The 19,734-nt window shown below is 41.4% G+C and overlaps 1 protein-coding gene across 1 annotated transcript in view; it reads right to left on the bottom strand.

Moving 5' to 3' along the window:
• The window catches only part of prtp (pretaporter), a 107,609-nt gene that overhangs the window by 25,700 nt on the left and 62,175 nt on the right, over positions 1–19,734 (bottom strand). The window contains exons 4-5 of the mRNA XM_068369678.1: positions 6,420–6,551; positions 5,995–6,150 (exon numbers count right to left, since the gene is read on the bottom strand). Coding sequence (XP_068225779.1) covers positions 5,995–6,150; positions 6,420–6,551 — 288 coding nt within the window. The remainder of the gene's footprint in view (positions 1–5,994; positions 6,151–6,419; positions 6,552–19,734) is intronic.

The following is a 19,734-nucleotide window of genomic DNA, read 5'->3' on the forward strand; positions in this document are numbered from 1 at the left end:
CTGTCCCCTGAAAGGGCTAAGGTAGCTACAACACCCGTTGACCTGTCACAATAGGCCCTATAGAAAGGGTGTCTAAAGACCTATGTGTCACGTCGCTCAAATAGTGAGCGGTGAATGTAGATTGGTGTTTCCAGACCCTAGCACTTAAGACTTGCGAGACAGAAATTTCTCTTAAACGCCAGTGAGGCAACCACTCCCCTAACTTGATGGGCTCTGGGTTGCGCTGCCTCTGGGTCTCCGTGAAAAGACCTCCCAATAACTTTCTTGAGCCAGAAAGGGATAGTGTTGCGAGAGGTTCTCTTCTTTACCTTATTGGCACTAAGGAAGAGATCACGGAGACGTGGTCTGAAAGGTTTGGTGCGCTTCAAATATTTCTTTAGCGCCCTGACTGGGCATAGTAACGACTGGTCTGTATCCTGTGTTACCTTATTGAGGGTGGAAAACTGAAATTCTCGAAATCTCTCATCGGTAGATGAGGGATTATGAGTCTAGCCACCAAGCCCGGTACGAAGTTGCGAGACACTTCCCCCCCATCCCTTAGAATGGGTGACGACGTAAGACAGACCATGTAGCTCACTGACCCTTTAAGCCGAGGACAGAGGTATGAGGAAGACGGTCTCAAGGTTCAGAAAGTAGCCTGAGGCCCTTAAGGGCTCATAGGGCAGACCCTTCAGGGAACGTAAGACACGTCTCACGGTGATGGTTTAATCTCAACTGGGCGGCAAGATCACTCAAAACACCGAATCAACTAAGGTGATGTCTTCTGAGGAGAGGTCAACCCCTTCTCAGTCTACAGATGAGGCTCAAGGCTGAGCAATAGGCCTTAATCGCCGAGACTGAGAGAAGCTTTTCCTCACTGAGGTACAAAAGGAAGTCTGGGAACTACTGATTCCTTCCTTTTGAGAACCCAATTGCTCCACATGGTCGCTGTTGTAGCGGTAAGAACTCCATTGTCTTGGCCCCAGCAGTTAGGACTTCCTGTAGGGACTGCCTGAAGTCTTGGTTAGATAAGTCCTCGTGGCTTGCGAGGTAGCCGACTGTATCAGACCACGTGTCAAGCCAGAAGGGACATTGAAGTCGCTTCCACTGCTGAGGCTTGTGACTGAGAAGAGCCTGGAAGAGTAGAGTGTCTCTTCGAGGATTAGCCCGGTGTGAGCCTCGCCATGAGGGGATCCAAGATCAGAGGAGAAGGGTTGACATCTCCGATCTCGGCGAACAGACCAGGTTTAAAGGCTTAAAGGTCGCTCAAGAATGGCCGAGGCAAGGGACAGTGACATTGCACTAGCAGTTAGGACAATGCCCTAGAGACTGACCATATATTATATGGTCAACGACCAAGCCTCCTCTCCATTCCAGCTAGGACCAGGGAAGGCCAGGCAGTGGCTGTTGATGACTCGGTAGATAAATCTATAGGCTCCCCCAAACACCCCCAACCTTAGCTCACAAGGATGGTAAGGTTGCAGGCACTAATGGGACTAACGAAACTGAGCGGGACTCGAACCCCCGACTGTCAAACACCAGTCAGAGATGTTACCAATCAGGCCACAGCCAGAAGATCAATTCTGGTCTTAGGGTTTGGGGTGGACGACATAGCCTGTCTAAGGCTGGAGCGTCAAGAGATCGAGGAGACGGATGCAAATCGCTGAGACATGAGATATTACACATAGTTCTTAGAGTCCTTAAATAGGAGGATTCTAAGTCCCTCGACGGCAGCTCTCCTGAGAAATCCTCAGGCTGCGCTAATTCCTTGGTGCTACTACAGGTAAAGTGGAGAAGCGAGTAGCAGACAAACCTTACGTCTTACGCTAATTGCGTGCATGCGCGGACACTCTGTGCTAATTGTTACGAGAGCCTGACGACTCAGCGTAATTGAAACTCAAAGGTTCCAAATTGTGTGAACTCGAAAGTCCAGCGCGACAGAGGCCCAAAAGACTCCTAAGGTCATGAGAACCCGTAGGATCAACATGACGAGAGTTCAAAGGCTCCCGATCACGCCTGCCGAAAGGATGATGGTCACGAGACCCCGAGGGGTCAACGTGAGGAGAACCAGTAGGTTCAAAAAAACATCTCCTCACAGCACGAGGGGAGAACGTCAGAAATGAAGATAACTCCTCCACAGGGTAGATTTGTTCTCCCGATGGAGAACGTCGCTTAAGACAAGGCTCTCGCTCCGCCCCTGGAGGAGAACCACAAGCGTACGGTGGAGGAGCGTGGATCGGCAAACTCCTACAAGTTTTCTCTCGTGAATGAGAGGAAGGTTCTCCCGAAGGAGATAGCCCAAAACAAGCTTTCTCCCTGTTCTATGGGGAAAAGCGTAGGCGTAATAACCTCTCTCGCAAACGAGGGAGAAGTCCTCCTGAAGGAGGCTATTGCCTAAGGCAAGATTTCTCCCCGCTCTATGGGAAAAAGTGTAGGCATAATAATTTCTCTCTCGCAAATGAGGGAGAAGTCCTCCCGAAGGAGGACATGGCCTAAGACAAGCTTTCTCCCAGTTCTATGGGAAAAAAGCATAGGCGTAATAATCTCTCTCTCGCGAACAAGAGAGAAATTCTCCAGAAGGAGGACATCGCCTAAGACAAGTTTTCTCCCAGTTTTACGGAAAAAACGTAGGTGTAACAATCTCCTTCTCGGGAACGAGAGAGAAGTCCTCCTGAAGGAGGACATCGCCTGAGCCATGCTTTCTCCCAGCTCTTATGGGAAAAAAGAAAGTGTAGGCGTAATAATCTCTCTCGCGAACGAGGGAGAAGTTCCCCCCGAAGGAGGAACAAGCCTTAGACTTGCTTTTTCCCCAGCTCAAGGGGAGAAAGCATAGTCTTTGGGGACGAGATAGAAGATGTTAAACTCATCGAGCTGTTCGCAACTCTTCACGAAGGAGGGAAGGTTGCTGAATGGCTGAAGTGGGGAAGCTTTCCCTCGGAAGGGGGTGGTTCTCTCACGCAGCCCAATTCCGAGGAAGGTTATCACTCCCTCGTAAGGGGAGGTTCTCTAACCCCTGGAGGCAAACCTCTTGGCAGCAGTCTAGGTTTCCCACCAAGTTGATCAAGTTGCAGTTTGACAATGAGTGCTACCTCGTAACATGGGCAGCTCATGAGCTGCCACATGAAGCGCAGGATAACGAACAGAGCAGCCGAAGCCCTCGGCAATGTGTTCTACGTCGCTGCTATCTGGGTGTTTTCTTTTAGCCTCTCTAAAACTTTTCCCCTTTCCCTCCTGCTCTCAAGCGAAGAGAAGAAGGGTTGAACCCCTGCATCTTCTTCCGAGGTTTCCGAGAGACTCGTAATCCTTAACTCATTAGGGAGCAAAGGAACTGTGGAGGTTGTCCTGTTTGAAATACGAGAGCAAGGGATTGACCCCGCGTGTATGACCAGAGATTTGCTTGTGTAGCGCTAATTGCGTGCGAACACCTTGCGTGACGGGAGTCTGAAGACTCTGTCATAAGAGTAAAACTCTTGATGGTCATGGGCGCAGAGCTGGCTGAGCGTACGCGAACACTCCACGCAACAACTGTCCGAAGACTCTCTGTCATAAGAGTAAAACTCTTGGTGACTTGTTTCACGAGAACCAGAAGGTTCAGCGTGATTGTGTGTGCCCCTAGAGGTTGTGTTGCTAGAACCCGAAGGGCTAGAGCAACAGGAAACGGAAGTTTCCCTTGTCATGAGACACTGAAGTGTCAGCGAGACTAAATGCATGAGCCCGAGGTTTCAGCAACTTGAGTTGTGAGAAAACGAAGGGAAAGCACACCGGGAAACTGAAGTTTCCTTGTCATGAGACCCCAAAGGGTCAGAGATCGAGAAGTCGAAGGCGAGAGCGGTCTTCTCTGAAGATAAGGAGTGAAATCGAGGAGAAGCGCTCTATCTGACTTTTCTAGAGCGAACGGAGACCCTCAAACTATTATGCGAAGAAAAGGGTTCTAGGTCAGGACGTGCTTTGCCCTTGGCCGTGCTCCTGGCTTCTTAGATGATCCCTCGCAAGAGAAAGACGGCAGCAAGGCAGAACGATGGTTTGTGCCAAGAGCGCATAGTCTCGAGGCGAGACAGAAGGCGAGGAAGAGCGAGAACGATGATGTCTCTTCCTATATCGCCTGTCTCTTCGGCGAGAACATCTAGGTGAAGGCGTAAACGGGCGCGCGGGAGAGTGTTCTCGCTTGTCTGTGCCAGCCGTATGGGGCGCGCGCGCAGGAGAGGCGTGTGGGAGAATGTTGGCGCGCATCCCTAGGAGAGGATTCACGAGCGTGAGCATGGCGTGCGCGCATATCCTTGTGGATGTGCGCGGGAGAAGGCTGGCGAGCCGGTAAGCGCTAGCGCGTTGGTAAGGGTTGGCGCGCAGGAGAAAGCAGCATGGCTGACTTGTCATAAGTCCTGCTATCAGTAGAAAGTTGCTGCGCAGGTTTTACCTGGCGCATAGGATGGTGCGCAGTATGGCGCGCAGGAGAGTGAGATGTTGGGCACATATGCGCACATGCAGGAGAGTGTTGCGTGCGGGAGCGCGCTAGCGCGTAGGAGAGCACTGGCGCGCAGGAGAGCGCCATTGCGCAGGTGAGCGCATGGCGCGTGATGGAGCTATGCTCTTGTTGGAGTGTATGCGCATGTTGGCGCGTACGCTCGATGCCCTAAGTTACGGTAAGGAGGAAGCACTCTTCTTAAGTTTGTGACGACAACGCTTACAGTCTTGCGGCGAGACATCTCATGAAGAGATAGAAGGCGAGGAAGAGCGAGAACGATTATGTCTCTTCCTATGTCGCCTGTGTCTCCGGCGAGAACGTCTGGGCGAAGGAGTGCGAGCTCTCCTTTTCCTCTTCTCTCTCTCCCTCAGAAGAGGGCGAGGACGATGAAGAGGAGGAGGAGGTACTGCGATGTCCACTTCTATATACTTGGCAGGGAGAGCCTCAGAACACCTATGACCTCTGTAACCAGGGCATAGGGATAGAGGATCCACTTCCAGCGGCGACATAAGGCGCCCGGAACACTTCCTCATAGTAGAGGACATCACATCTAACAAAGAAAAAGAAAAGGGATTAATCAAAAAACCAAAAAAGAAAGGCTAGTCTGCCAGTCAAATAAAAGCAGGAGCAGGAGTGTTACCACTGCGACGGCTAGAATTCGATTGAAGGTAAACAGCAGCTACCGACCGGCGGTCCCCCCACCACTAACAGGTGGGTACTTACCTGCCCGGTCATTAACGACCTTGTTAAGGTTTTTCTGCCGTATTTTCCACCTCGTGCTAGAATATCTCCTATAGAAAGAATGAGGGTTTGTATCAAGTGTAGGAACAAATAGTGTGTGCGCGTGCGTGTGCCGTTTTGGTGGACAGACGCTATCCTACAGGAGGTGCAGTGAAGGTGAAAAGTTGAAGTCAATATCTTGACAACACCATGTAAATTATGAGTAAAAGCCTTAACTTACACCATTTGACAATGGACTATATCACCAAAATTTAGTGGGAGGTATGTTGTGTATTGTGTCAAAGTACAAATACCATTAAATAATTAGTTTGAAAAGTTATTTGGACATAGATGCCACAGGTTGGACCCACCTTAGCATGGCTACAGCAACTACAAAGTCATCTACGAGAATCAGAATAAAAGATTTGAATGTCATGTGTGATAAAATGGATAATTCACAATCTGTATAGCAATTATCCTTAGAGGATTAGACTGGGTAAGGTCTGTTTGGGGTGCAGATAGCTATGGTTATCTTAGGATACGTCCCTGATTATACACGATATCTTCGGACAGTCGTTTCCGGGGGTTGGAACCCTGTGATACCTGACGGTAATTCTCTTGTAATATCAATCGCAGAAATATTATACTGTATTAAGTTAACAGAAGGAACTTCCATCAGGAGGACATAGCTCGAGCCCAAAAATATCCTACATAAACATAAAAGCCACTTAAGGATCATTTTAAAACTTCCCATGACATTTCTAGGACAGAAAAAATCAATACTACTATGAATTTTCCTGTATGTACTGTATAACAATAAACAATCTACTCACCTTTACACCATCCTCAATCCAAAGAAGTGTGGGATATCCTTTCACTTCATATTCTGTACAAATATCTCTGTATTTTGTGCAGTCTAACTTCCCAATTGAAATCGATTTATCGTGTTCAAGAGAAGTGGCCAAAGACTCCCAAGTTGGAGCAAGTCTCTGAAATAAGAATTAGACTTTCAAGTCAAAATAAAACAGAAACTGACAAACTCAGGTATAGCGTTAAGAATCGGTAAATGATATATACCCACAGTCAATACATATGATACCAATCCGAGATCAGTAAACTAATATTAATCATAACTCAAAAATCTGTTTACATGAATCATCAATGTATTTTTGAAGCAACAATGAAGTAAATTATGCCTACGTAGTATTAGGAAAAAGAATAATTTAGCAAATGAGAAATATAAAAAGCTTCTTATCACCTGACAATGCCCGCACCAAGGAGCATAAAACTTGACAAAATGTTTTCCACTGGCAACAGCAGCTCTAAAACTTGAATCTGTATATTCCACCAGACCAGTCAATGCCTCTGGTACATCAATTTTGTCATCATTCTGGAACACAAATACAATGTTAACACAAAAACTCTTGAAACATACAAAATTTAAGCACAAAACACACATTGTGCATATGTGTGAAGCTGGGAATGCTAAGAAGTCCCAGGCTATGACAATGGGAACTAAAGTTGAAATAATAAGTGTGTGGAGAGAAGGAACAAGTGTTATCATCTGTTAAAAAAAAATGGTTTTTCCACCTTCACCACAATTTTCAAGAACAGAGCTAAGATCATGGCACATGCAATAGATTCCGTGTGAATGCAGTCTACGATTATTTCAAATAACATTTAAAGGCACAACAGGAGATTAAATACTTCTTGATATTTAGATAAGACCATCAACACCATGTCCGTCTTAGCCAACTTTTGATATATTAGAAGACTAGAAAGCCTTTTTCCTGACATATAAGCCAAGAAGTGAATCAACAGAGGCAAAAATGTTTAATGGTAGTACGGAAACAAGGCAACAAGCGGCTATAGTATACCACCCCAGAATCCCCTGAAACACTGGGAAATAATTGCAAAGGAGGCTTTTTACACTCAACAAATATTTAACATAGATGAGAAGGGATTATATGGGAAAGTAATGCCAGACCAAATATTCATAAGTTTAGAAGAAAAGATGAGGTCTGACTTGAAAGAACTCAAGAGACGATGACTATCCTACTTGATGGCAATTATTTGGGGGATCCTAAGCTACAGCTGAGAGGCCACAAGCTCGTAGCCCTTATTTGATGGTGTACGTCCACTGATGTAGATGCAACTAGCTAACTGCTGACATCTATGGAAGTATGTGCAATCCCCCATGAACTCAAGAGGCAGAAAATCTAATTATTTTGGTGAACTGTATCCGGCAACATGATTTTCTTTACAAATAGGAAACCTAATAGCCTACCTCTCCTTCAGACAAAGTATGTAAGTACAACTAATCCCCTCTTGCCTTCAGGCATGAAAGTGTACGAACACAGCCTGATCGGAACATTGCATGTTTGTATATGTGTTATGTCACATTATTGAATTTCCACTAGAATTCTTTCCAAAGAAACATTTCTGCACAATTAAGAGATGTAGCTTTATTTCTAACAACCATAATCTTCAAGGCTTTTACTGTATAAGATTTATATCCAATTCTTGGCAATTGTTTGTGAATGACATTGCATTTTTGGACAGTAGTAGTTTTGGAATTCTAATCTCACATGGTAATTCAGTGACACTACCTTTAAAGTTCATCATTTGTCCAAAACATACTGGACAAAGACAACTATTTTCAGATGAGATACTGACAACTATTTCTAATGAGAGGAAATGAAAAAAATTGCAACACACTCTTCAATATCAAAATAGTTTAGCTCCGAATAAAGACAAAAAAGACAAAACTATCTTATGCTCCAAAAGTCCACCTTAAAAGATAAGTGTCTGCACTTTATTGTGTACTTAGCTCAAGTCTAAGCTAATACAAAAAGAATTCAAGCTGCAAAATCTTAAAGTCAAAGGTTTTCAAAAGAATTAAAAATCCAACCTTCTAAATACATAAAAGCTCATCCAAATTTTAAAACCTAGACCTAATTACTAGAGGCCTTTTAATACTGACAGACTTAAAGACATTCATTCAGATACCTTAAAATGAGAGCTCTAATCTCAGATGCTCAAGTACCATATCAAGCATTGAACTATACCCTGAGGAGGCGATTCAAATTGTTTTCCCTAAAAGGACACCTTATAAGTTTTAACAACATAACCCCAGCCAGTGTAAAAATAAAATAATGTTCTATGAAATTAAAGAGACAACAAACAAGGGTAATGAATGAACCTCTATATATTGATGATGAATATAGGACAGACAGGAAGAGTTTCTACAGGACATGAGACGGAAATTAAAAGGAGGATAGGCATGAGATAGAGACCTTTTGATAAACAAAATGAGACTATAAAAAAGTAAAATGGCATTTTTCTTAAAAACGAAAAGTATTGAATCAAATGTTCCTACCAGAATTGACTTATGCTTCAGCATCTTATAGCCTAATTAAAGCCTTAGAACATAAGTTTGTTACAATTCAAAGAGCAATAAGGACACAAGAGCAAGTTACATTAATAATATCAGAATGAATCCTAAGAGATTGCTAAAGAAAGGAGGGAACAGAAGACGATGGATTGATGAGCCAAGAAAATTTGTGGGTAAAAACTGGTATAGCAAGATCATAAACAGATGTGAGTTGAAAGACATGCCTGAGACTGTTTTGCAGTGGACTAATATTGCCATAATCAGCAAAGTTGTACTAATCAGGGTCACCCATTATAGGTTAGTTTGCAGTGAGTGATCAGACAAGCCTCCCACAATGACCAATCTGTAGTGGCCAGCATGGTAATGAAAATGGCCAACCCCAGAAATGACTAAGGACATGTCTGAGGCATTTTCCCAGCAGTGGACTACTAAACAGTTGCATTTTTTTTTTTGCAACCTTGGGAATATGTATCCAATGGAAATTCTTTAATGATAAATGAATCTCACTGAGCAAAGACTTGAGCCTATGCTTCTGAGTTGAAACAACACCAGCAGTAGACTACCAAAGAGTCATCAATAGAGATACAAGTTTATTCCAAATCAACTGTACATACCTCTGTTGAATTTGGGAATCTGTAGACTTGAAATCAACCAACCTCCACCAGGATAACTTATTAAGGAGTTTCAACATGTAGCTATTCGTGATGACTGTCACTAACAACCATGACTTTAATAGATGTACGGTAAATATCAAGTAATATGACAATAGTATTGAATGCAGCCTTGAGATCATATATCCACTGGAAATTCTTTAATGATAAATGCTTCTGATTGCGCAAGGACTCAAACCTATGCCTACGAGTTGAAACAATGCCAGCAGTAGACTATAACATCAATAGACACACAAGTTGAATCTAAGTTCACTGTATATACTACCGTCGAATTCAGGAATCTGTACTCAAGACTTGAAATCAACACACTTTCATTATGGGAGCTCATTGATGAGTTTGCAACATGTAGATATTTGACAATAGATTTACATTGAGTAGTCACTTTAATTACAGCTGGGACATTCTAGGGGGTTGGCAGTGGCAATAAAGTATGAGTAAAGGACTCAAGTTTGTATAGTTAGAAAAACTATGAATTATTTCCAAATTCATAATTTATTTTGGTATAAATAAAATTCTTCATCCTTTGCAGAGGAGACTCATTCTTAGCTGAGAAGTAGTTACTGTTCCAAAGTTGGAAAACTAATCCTGAGATTCCTAAACCCAGACCTTATAGTGAGAGTTTAGGTTCCTTACACCTCGTGGTTTGACTATACCAGTGGGTCCATGGCTGTGCAATGAAGGACACTGAGCAGAAAGTCTACGTGTTGTAATGCTCAGATACCGTATATGTATACTAATGGGTTTGCCTAGTTCCAACCAAGTAGCATATGTATCCTAAAGGGTTTGCTTGGTTCACACCATGTAGCATATGTACCATCATCTCCTCCTTCTACGTCTATTGACGCAAAGGGCCTCGGTTAGATTTCGCCAATCGTCCCTATCTTGAGCTTTTTATTTCAATACTTATCCATTCATCATCTCCCACTTTACGTTTCATAGTCCGAAGCTATATAGGCCTGGGTCTTCCAACTCTTCTACCACCTTATCGAGCCCAGTTGAACATTTGGTGAACTAATCTTTCTTGGGGAGTGCATATGTATCAAAAGTATAAACGTCGAGGCCATCCCATGGGTGCTAGAACACGTCTTCGAACTCAGCTGCTTCTAAGTCTGGTATTGGTGAGCAGTAAACTTGGAGCTTGTGGTTTATTGAGGTTGCAAATAGATACATCGTCAGCAAACTCAACAAAGTCAGGACCTCAGTTGGTATCTTCTGCTAGTTGGCAAAGCTGCAGTGACAGTTCCTCCTAGTTTGTTCACATACAAGTGCCTATTTAAAAAGAAGACAAATATAATGAAGTGCCGGAAAAGCTGCTCGCAGTTCCAACACTTTTATATGGCATCCACACTCTTGTTTGGACCTCTGTCCTGATGCCATATGTTGAAAGAGTTGTGCTCTCCAAACTGCCTATGATGCATCCGTGAACAATAGGAGCTCTGGAGGAGGCATCATAACAGGAGTCCCCCTTAGAAGGTTCTTCTCATCCAGCCAACATGCTAGGTTGTGTCTTGACTCTTCCCTTATTGAGACTAATGAAAGAGGGTGGTACAGATGTTGAGACAATTGTCTCTTCACCCCGGACACGAGCGGCCGTAGGTGAAGGGGGCCATTTGGAACGAGAAGTTCCAGGGATACTAGATGTCCAAGTAATTTCTGTCACTGGTAAGCTGTCAGCTCTGGCTGATGAAGGAAGGAGGGTGTTGCCTCTCTCAAGTGTGCTGCCCTGTCCTGAGATGGGAAGGATTTTTTGAGAACCGTGTCGATGTCCATTGCGAGGTAAATGAGTCTTTCCTTTAGCACAAGGATGAACTTCTCCCGACTCACCATGATCCCTAGATCATGAGGGAAATTAAGTCCGTCTCAGTAAAGGAGAAAGGCTTCCTCCGAGTCTGATCAGCCAATCATCCAGATACCGTAAGAGATGAATCTCATTGGTGAGCGCCTAAGCTGATACTAGAATAAAAACACAGGTGAAGACTTGGGTCGCTGTCGAGAGCCCAAAATAAAGTACCTTGAACTGATCCACTTTGTTGGTCACGACAAAGCAGAAGTACTACATGGATGTAGGATGGATGGGGATCTGAAAATATGCGTCTTTGAGGTCTATCGACATCATGAAGTTCAGAGGCGATTGTTGATATCTTGGAAAGAGCCCTTCTCCAGCATAGCCTGGACTTCTGCCCTAAGGGCTAAATCTTTAGGGGTCTTTTGACTGGCAAGACAGTACTACCCTAGATCCTTCTCTCTGGTTACGGTTCCTTTTCCCTTTGCCTACATACACACACCGAATATTCTGGCCTATTCTTTGCATATTCTCCTCTGTCCTCAAACACCTGACAACACTGAGATTAACAAACAATTCTTCTTCACCCAAGGAGTTACTGCACTGTAATAGTTCAGCGGCCACTTTCCTCTTTAAGGGTAGAAGAGACTTACCATGGTAAGCAGCTCTTCTAGGACGACACCCCAAAATCAAATCATTGTTCTCTAGTCTTGGGAAGTGCCATAACTTCTGTAGGCTGGTCTTCCACTGTCTTGGGTTAGAGTTCTCTTGTTTGAGGGTACACTCGGACATGCTATTCTATCTTATTTCTCTTCTTCTTGTTTTGTCAAGTTTTATGGTTTATGTAAGAGATATTTATTTTAATGTTGTTACTCTAATTAGAAATTTTATTTTTCTTTGTTTCCTTTCCTCACTGGGTTATTTCCCCTGTTGGAGCCCCTGGCCTTATAGCATCCTGCTTTTCCTAATAGGGTTGTAGCTTAGCAAGTACTAATAATAATGATAATAATAATTATAATCCCCGGCGATAGGATGATGATGTCGCTGGTGGTCGAATTAGGGGAGGGGGAGAGTTGATGAACGATTGATTGATTGATTGATTAGGAGTTATCAGGCATCCTGACATCTAGTCATTGATGCCGATATTATTTTTTATAAATAAAGTAATAAACAAATGGTGATTCAATTTAAAATAATAAAAGCAAAACATACTTATAACTGTTTAGACAGCTTTCAGAAGACCTGCTTCTGAAATAAATAAAAAAATACCACTAGTAAGGTACAACACATCTGAGAATCTTGACAACGATAAACCCTCCATCTTCATCTCAAGCCTCAAACAGATATCTATTTCTTTCGGTACAATAAGTGGGTCATTCGATCAACAAATGCCTCATTGTTAAGGGTACCAAACATTCATCGCAATATGGCTGACGTTGCCGTTGTCAGAAACTCGTGTGTCAACCGAGTGAGACCAATGTGGAGACGACAAAGAGAAGCCTCCCACTTTAGGGGCTTCAGTTATACCTCCAAGGAGATATACTATTAGTTATTTCTCTCCTCTTATTTCCATCTAGACTATCCCAATGCTATTGCCAATTATCATAAAACAATTTCTTAATGGTAGGTACGAAATCATTACAGAGGATGGGATACCTTCTTGGTAGCAACTTGGATGCAGCATTTTTTGCCAGTAAATCTGCCTTCTCATTGCCAGACAAACCTACATGTGCTGAAACCCAACAAAATTGAACTGTTATACCTCTAAGCCCAATATTAAAAAGCCATTCTAAAATCTTTAAAACTAAAGGGTTACTGGAATTGAAAACTTCTAAAGCTTGAAGGCCACTCCTTGCATCACTAAAAATGGTAAAGTTACCTTCCTCCTTCATTGCTATTTTCTCAATAGCGGTCAGTATGCCATATAGTTCGGCAGTAAATATGGAAACTGTTAAAAAAAGTGCAACCTCTATATTTAAAAGCATTACTATATACTCCAAATCCAACACCAGCATCAGATTTGGAGCCATCAGTATATATAAAAGTCAATTCCCTATGTTCTGCTACATGTTCTATAAAAAGATATCTGGCATCTAAGTCAGTCATTCTTTTTAACACCAATAAAATATTTACAAAAAGACATCTCTGGTAATTTCCATGGAGGCATTGATGATATCTTAAATGGAAGCACCTTACTTCTAACTATATCAAGACTGTAACAATTGTTTCACCCGAATACCATAAGGTTGACAGGATTTTGGGTGTAACTCAAGAGTGTGTCAAGTGCCTTACAAGGCTGACAGTCTGATAGGCTAAAGAATCATTAAGTGTTTGCAACCTAAATCAATACCGAACAATAGAAGACTTTCAGTAAAGGTCTAAAGGTAACTCTCCAGCATCAACAAGGAGGCTTAGGATAGGCGAGGTTCTAAAGGCTCCTGTAAACAATCATATACCAGTATGATGTAGAAAATCTAAATTCTTTAGTAGACTTGGCGTGGCTGAGGGGTATATTTTGTCCCCATAACTAATTTTTGAAAAAATTAAGCCCTTGTATAATTTTAAAATAGTTTTACAGTCTCCCCCCATGATGTATGGGACAAAACTTTTAAAAGGATTCAGAGCCTGAAGATACTTTACTTTTGATACTTTTAAGTGAGAAACCCATGTCAGTCTGCAATCAAATATCAAGCAGGTAGCTGGATCAAAAGATGTCTACCGTCCACCTTTCTGCCCAATGATACCACCACTTCCTCCATCAGGGTTGCAGGCATCCTCCCACAGCCTCACCTTTGATCTTGTCAAATCGGAAAGGGTTGGTTCATTCCGCGCTTCAGAACAGAGGGAGAGGGGCGAGAGACGCTTCTCTATACCGAACTCTGTGCCTGTCTATTATTATTATTACTATCCAAGCTACAACCCTAGTTGGAAAAGCAAGATGCTATAAGCCCAGGGGCTCCAACAGGGAAAAATAGCCCAGTGAGGAAAGGAAAAAAGGAAATAAATAAATGAAGAGAACAAATTAACAATAAATCATTCTAAAATAAGTAACAACGTCAAAACAGACATGTCATATATAAACTATTAACAACATCAAAAACAAATATGTCATAAATAAACTATAAAAAGACTCATGTCCGCCTGGTCAACAAAAAAGCATTTGCTCCAACTTTGAACTTTTGAAGTTCTACTGATTCAACCACCCGATTAGGAAGATCATTCCACAACTTGGTCACAGCTGGAATAAAACTTCTAGAGTACTGCGTGGTATTGAGCCTCATGATGGAGAAGGCCTGGCTATTAGAATTAACTGCCTGCCTAGTATTACGAACAGGATAGAATTGTCCAGGGAGATCTGAATGTAAAGGATGGTCAGAGTTATGAAAAATCTTATGCAACATGCATAATGAACTAATTGAACGACGGTGCCAGAGATTAATATCTAGATCAGGAATAAGAAATTTAATAGACCGCAAGTTTCTGTCCAACAAATTAAGATGAGAATCAGCAGCTGAATACCAGACAGGAGAACAATACTCAAAACAAGGTAGAATGAAAGAATTAAAACACTTCTTCAGAATAGATTGATCACCGAAAATCTTGAAAGACTTTCTCAATAAGCCTATTTTTTGTGCAATTGAAGAAGACACAGACCTTATATGTTTCTCAAAAGTAAATTTACTGTCGAGAATCACACCTAAAATTTTGAAAGAGTCATACATATTTAAAGAAACATTATCAATACTGAGATCCGGATGTTGAGGACCCACCGTCCTTGACCTACTTACAATCATACTTTGAGTTTTGTTAGGATTCAAATTTGCACCATGCACTAATTCTAGCTAAATCTCTATTAAGGGATTCACCAACCCTAGATCTACATTCAGGGGATGGAATTGATGCAAAAAGAGTAGCATCATCTGCATATGCAACAAGCTTGTTTTCTAGGCCAAACCACATGTCATGTGTATATAGTATGAAAAGTAATGGGCCAAGAACACTACCCTGTGGAACACCGGATATCACATTCCTATAATCACTATGGTGCCCATCAACAACAACTCTTTGAGATCTATTACTTAAAAAATCAATAATAATGCTAAGAAACGACCCACCCACTCCCAACTGTTTCAGTTTGAAAACAAGGGCCTCATGATTAACACGGTCAAAGACAGCACTAAAATCAAGGCCAATCATACGAACTTCCCGACCACAATCAACGGATTTCTGTACAGCATTGGAGATTGTAAGAAGGGCATCACATGCTCCAAGGCCTTTACGAAAACCAAATTGCAAACTAGGGAGTAGATGATTACCTTCAGCAAACCTATTAAGACGTTTTACCAGAAGACGTTCAAAAACTTTAGATACTATAGGAGTTATGGAAATTGGGCGGTAATCAGTGGGACTTGAGCTACCACAAACACATTTACATAGAGGAGTAACATTACCAATTCTCCAACTAGTGCTAAAAGCTCCTCTTCTTGCTAACTTGCGCAAAATAACAGATAACTTTGGAGCTAAGAAATCTGCTGTCTTTATAAAAAACAAAGGAAAAATACCATTTGGGTCTACACCTCCATAAGCATCAAGGTCCACCAACAGAGCTTTAATCTCACGAGATCGAAAAGCTAAACTAGTTAGTTTAGCCTCAGGAAAACAGGAATGAGGAAGTTCAAGTTTTTCATTACTCTGTTTACTGTCAAAAACATCAGCCAAAAGGGTTGCCTTTTCCTTTGGACAGTGAGTGACTGAGCCATCTGGTTTAAGTAAAGGAGGAACTGTTGCATCTACACCAAAGAGTGCAGATTTAAGGGTAGACCACCATTTATGTTCCTGAGTTGTACCAGAAAGTGTTTCTTTTATGGTTAAATTGTACTCCTTTTCAGTTGAGGCATAAACTCTCTGAGCAAAAGCTCGAAGCTGAGTATAGTTGTTCCAGGTCAAATCTGATCTGTTACCCTTCCAAAGATGATAGGCCTCCTGTTTCTCCAAATAAGCACGTCTACAATCATCATTGAACCACGGTTTGTCCTTCACTCGGTACCTTAGCACACGAGAAGGGATACGCCTATCAATTATGTTGACTAGATTCTCATTCAAAGGGACAACAGGATCTACACTATTATATAATTGTTACCAATTCAAGCACAAAAGATCATGTAAAATACCATTCTAGTCTGCTTGGGATTTCATATAAATTTTACAAGAATATGATATATCAGGGACAGGCTGCTCAGTCTTCACTATTAATGAAATCAAGGCATGATCAGATGTCCCAACTGGAGAACCAACCCTACTAGTTATAACGCCAGGGGAGTCAGTGTATACGAGGTCTAAGCAATTACCAGACCTGTGAGTAGCTTCATTTATGATTTGCTCACAGCCTGATTCAGAGGCAAAGTCTAAAGCTCTTAAGCCATGGCGATTGGTAAGAGAGATAGAACTTAACCACTCCCTATGGTGAACATTAAAATCACCAACAAAGACAAAAGAAGCCTTTCTATCATCTTCTTGTATCTTAGCCATAATGGTAAGAAGACAATCGAAGATAGAATCATCCATGTCTGGATTCCGGTAGATAGAACACACATAAAAGTTGTTATGTCTGCCACAAACTTTTATTACCTGAATCTCATGACATCCACATTGATAGCAGGACTTATGAGAAGCAGGGTACTCGGTCCTAATATACACCGCCATTCCCCTGGCCCTAGGGATGGCATCACGTTTCAACATTATTGGCTTCTTAAAACCAGTTATAAGGAGCTCAGATGAGTGCCTCATATTAGAAACCAAAGTTTCTGAGCACAAAAGAATATCATACTGTCTGGACGCAACTGTAAGGTCTTGGATATTTGCATGAAGACCACGAATATTGCAATACAGAAGACGACATTGACGAAATCTAGGACGTACTGGTCCCGGATTTCGCTCAATGTCTCAAGACAGCATGAGAATTAATAGAAATAAAAAAGACACATCATACTTAAAAACTAGATTAACAAGAATTATAACAAAAACAAAACGTACAGAATTATAAACAAAGTGATTGATGATACCCATAGACTATAGTAAAAAGTCGGAAAAACTGGTCAACATGGAGGAGCCGATACACCATGCAAGGCTAAATACCCTCCAGGATAGCCACTTCAACTGAAGGGAGGACAGTAAGGATGGTTTTGAGAAGAAAAATAATCAGAAAAAGGAAAAGACAACCTCTTGATAAACCACCAGGCATCCACGGCCCTTCTATTAAGCCTGCCCAACACACCATTTCAAAAAAACAAGAAAAAAAAAAAAATAAGATAGAATAGTGTGCCAGAGTGTACCCTCAAGCAAGAGAACTCCAACCCAAGACAGTGGAAGACCATGGTACAGAGGCTATGGCACTGCCCAAGACTAGAGAACAGTGGTTTAATTTTGGAGTGTCCTTCTCCTAGAAGAGCTGCTTACCACAGCTAAAGAGTCTCTTCTACCCTTACCAAGAGGAAAGTACACTGAACAAATTGCAGTACAGTAATTAACCCCTTGGGTGAAGACGTGTTAAGTATCTCATTGTTGTCAGGTGTACGAGGAAAGACGAGAAAATGTAAAGAATACGCCAAACTATTCTGTGTAAGTGTAGGCAAAGAAAAAATAAGCCGTGACCAGAGAGAGGGATCCAATGCATTACTGTCTGGCCAGTCAAAGGATCCAATACCTCTCTAGTGGTAGTATCTCAATGGGCGGCTGGTGCCCTGGCCAACCTACTACCCATTACAGGAAGTTGGATCATCACTCATCAATTGCCTGAGTTTAGTAGGTGTGCCCTACCCTTACCATACAATATATTTCAACAGAGAGCCAATGTGGTAATATCCAACAAAGCTCTTGCTTGACTTGAAGGCAGACTTTTGTCACCAGAACAACACAGTCTGTTGTAGTAGCGAGTGCTGGTGGTTTCTGACAATTTTTTTTTTCTTAGTAGAACCACTAATTGACCAAAGTCCACCATATATAAATCAATTACACATCCAGGGAAATTAGTATCATCTCGCTTTCCTTGAAGAACGGTTGTTTTAGTTTCGCTCCTGAAGTGATCTGTTATTTATGATTATTTTTGCTTTCTTTGGCCATTTTGGTGTTTCTTTTGGCATATACTGTGCAGTGGTAAAATTCAACCATGGACACCTGCAAGTTGAGACAGCCACAGGAAAGTTCTGCAAGGAAGCAAGAAAAGTTAAGGAAAAACCTGATGAAAAAAAAAGAATTTGTAATGCTTTAAGAAAAAGCAATAAAGAAGAGGCAAAAACAAGAAAAAATAGGAAAGTTCAGGATGAAGAACGTACTATGGCTGAAGGAGGAGAGATTTACAGTAGTCCCGGAAAGGCACTACTTCCATAGTGCCATTTGTCCTTTGGTAAGGAGTGCCATTGAAGAATGGGAAGGCACCCACTGCTGGATAAAAAAAAACCCTCTCCAATGATCTGATACTCTGAGGACACCTTAGCAGTGAAGCAATTTGCCGGCAAAGGTGCAAAAATGAAATAAAGATGAAAATTACAGTTGTGCCTAGAAGTAACATCATGGTAAGCTTAAGCTGGAGCCTATAATTAATTAGGAATATTTTTCTAAATGATTGATTAGCTGCCCGCAGTATCATTATATGTTGAAGAGTTTTATGCCTGAAAATAAAAAATTTCAAGAAAGCAATAAGTATATTACAAGTATTTCGAAACTTTAAATGTCTATAAGTTTTTTTGTACTTCAATTAAAGTTTTTTAAATATTTATTTTTAACTTCTCGGAGATGTTATTAGTCGTAGATATAAACATATATTGTTTATTTTGACAAATTGTTAATTGACCAGGTCACTTGGAAACAAATCAATAAAATCTTGGATTTCCGTGATGTCATTCTGGGCAGCCATCTTGTGAGCATGATATTTTATTATATTTTGAGAAATACTAAAAAACAAAAATGTAGTCATATTTGTATTAGGTTTAAGTAAATCCATGACAAATTTTGTCTCTCTAGCACATATAACAACACCAATAAGATATTTTAAGCGCTTTGTTTTTATTTTTTGTATATGACGGCACAGCGTTGTTATTTCATTATATCACGCCGACACAATATTTGGAATCAAATTTAACATAATCCACGAGAGTTTATAGTCAAAATATCACATACTATTTTGTACCAAATTTTTTTTTCTACTTTTTCTAAAGACTTTTTCTACTACTGGATAGGAAAAGTGAGCAAATTGTTATAAAACCCTTTTGAGAATGTGGACAAAAGACAGCAGTACTTTGTTATAAGACCATGTGGACTTAGTGAAGATTATTTTCCATACAATATTTGGGGTTTCACAGTTTTGCCAAAGATGAAGGTATCATAGATACTCTATATGAAAAAATACTATAATATGCTTCGAAACTCATTGGAAATTGCAGTCCTGGCAAATGTGCCTTTCATTTTTAACTAAGCACAACATCTGAAGCCATACTCAATCATCTCAACAAAAATTGTAAACCACAAATTCTTTTGAAAAGGGGATGAAATGTCATAACCAGCATCCTCTTGAAAAGACCAACAATGGTACAACTGCATTACAGGAAGTTGGATCATCACTCATCAATTGCCTGAGTTTAGTAGGTGTGCCCTACCCTTACCATACAATATATTTCAACAGAGAGCCAATGTGGTAATATCCAACAATTATTAATATCAATACCAAATA

This window comes from Palaemon carinicauda, unplaced genomic scaffold (assembly GCF_036898095.1).
Source record: "Palaemon carinicauda isolate YSFRI2023 unplaced genomic scaffold, ASM3689809v2 scaffold8, whole genome shotgun sequence".
NCBI lineage: Eukaryota > Metazoa > Arthropoda > Malacostraca > Decapoda > Palaemonidae > Palaemon > Palaemon carinicauda.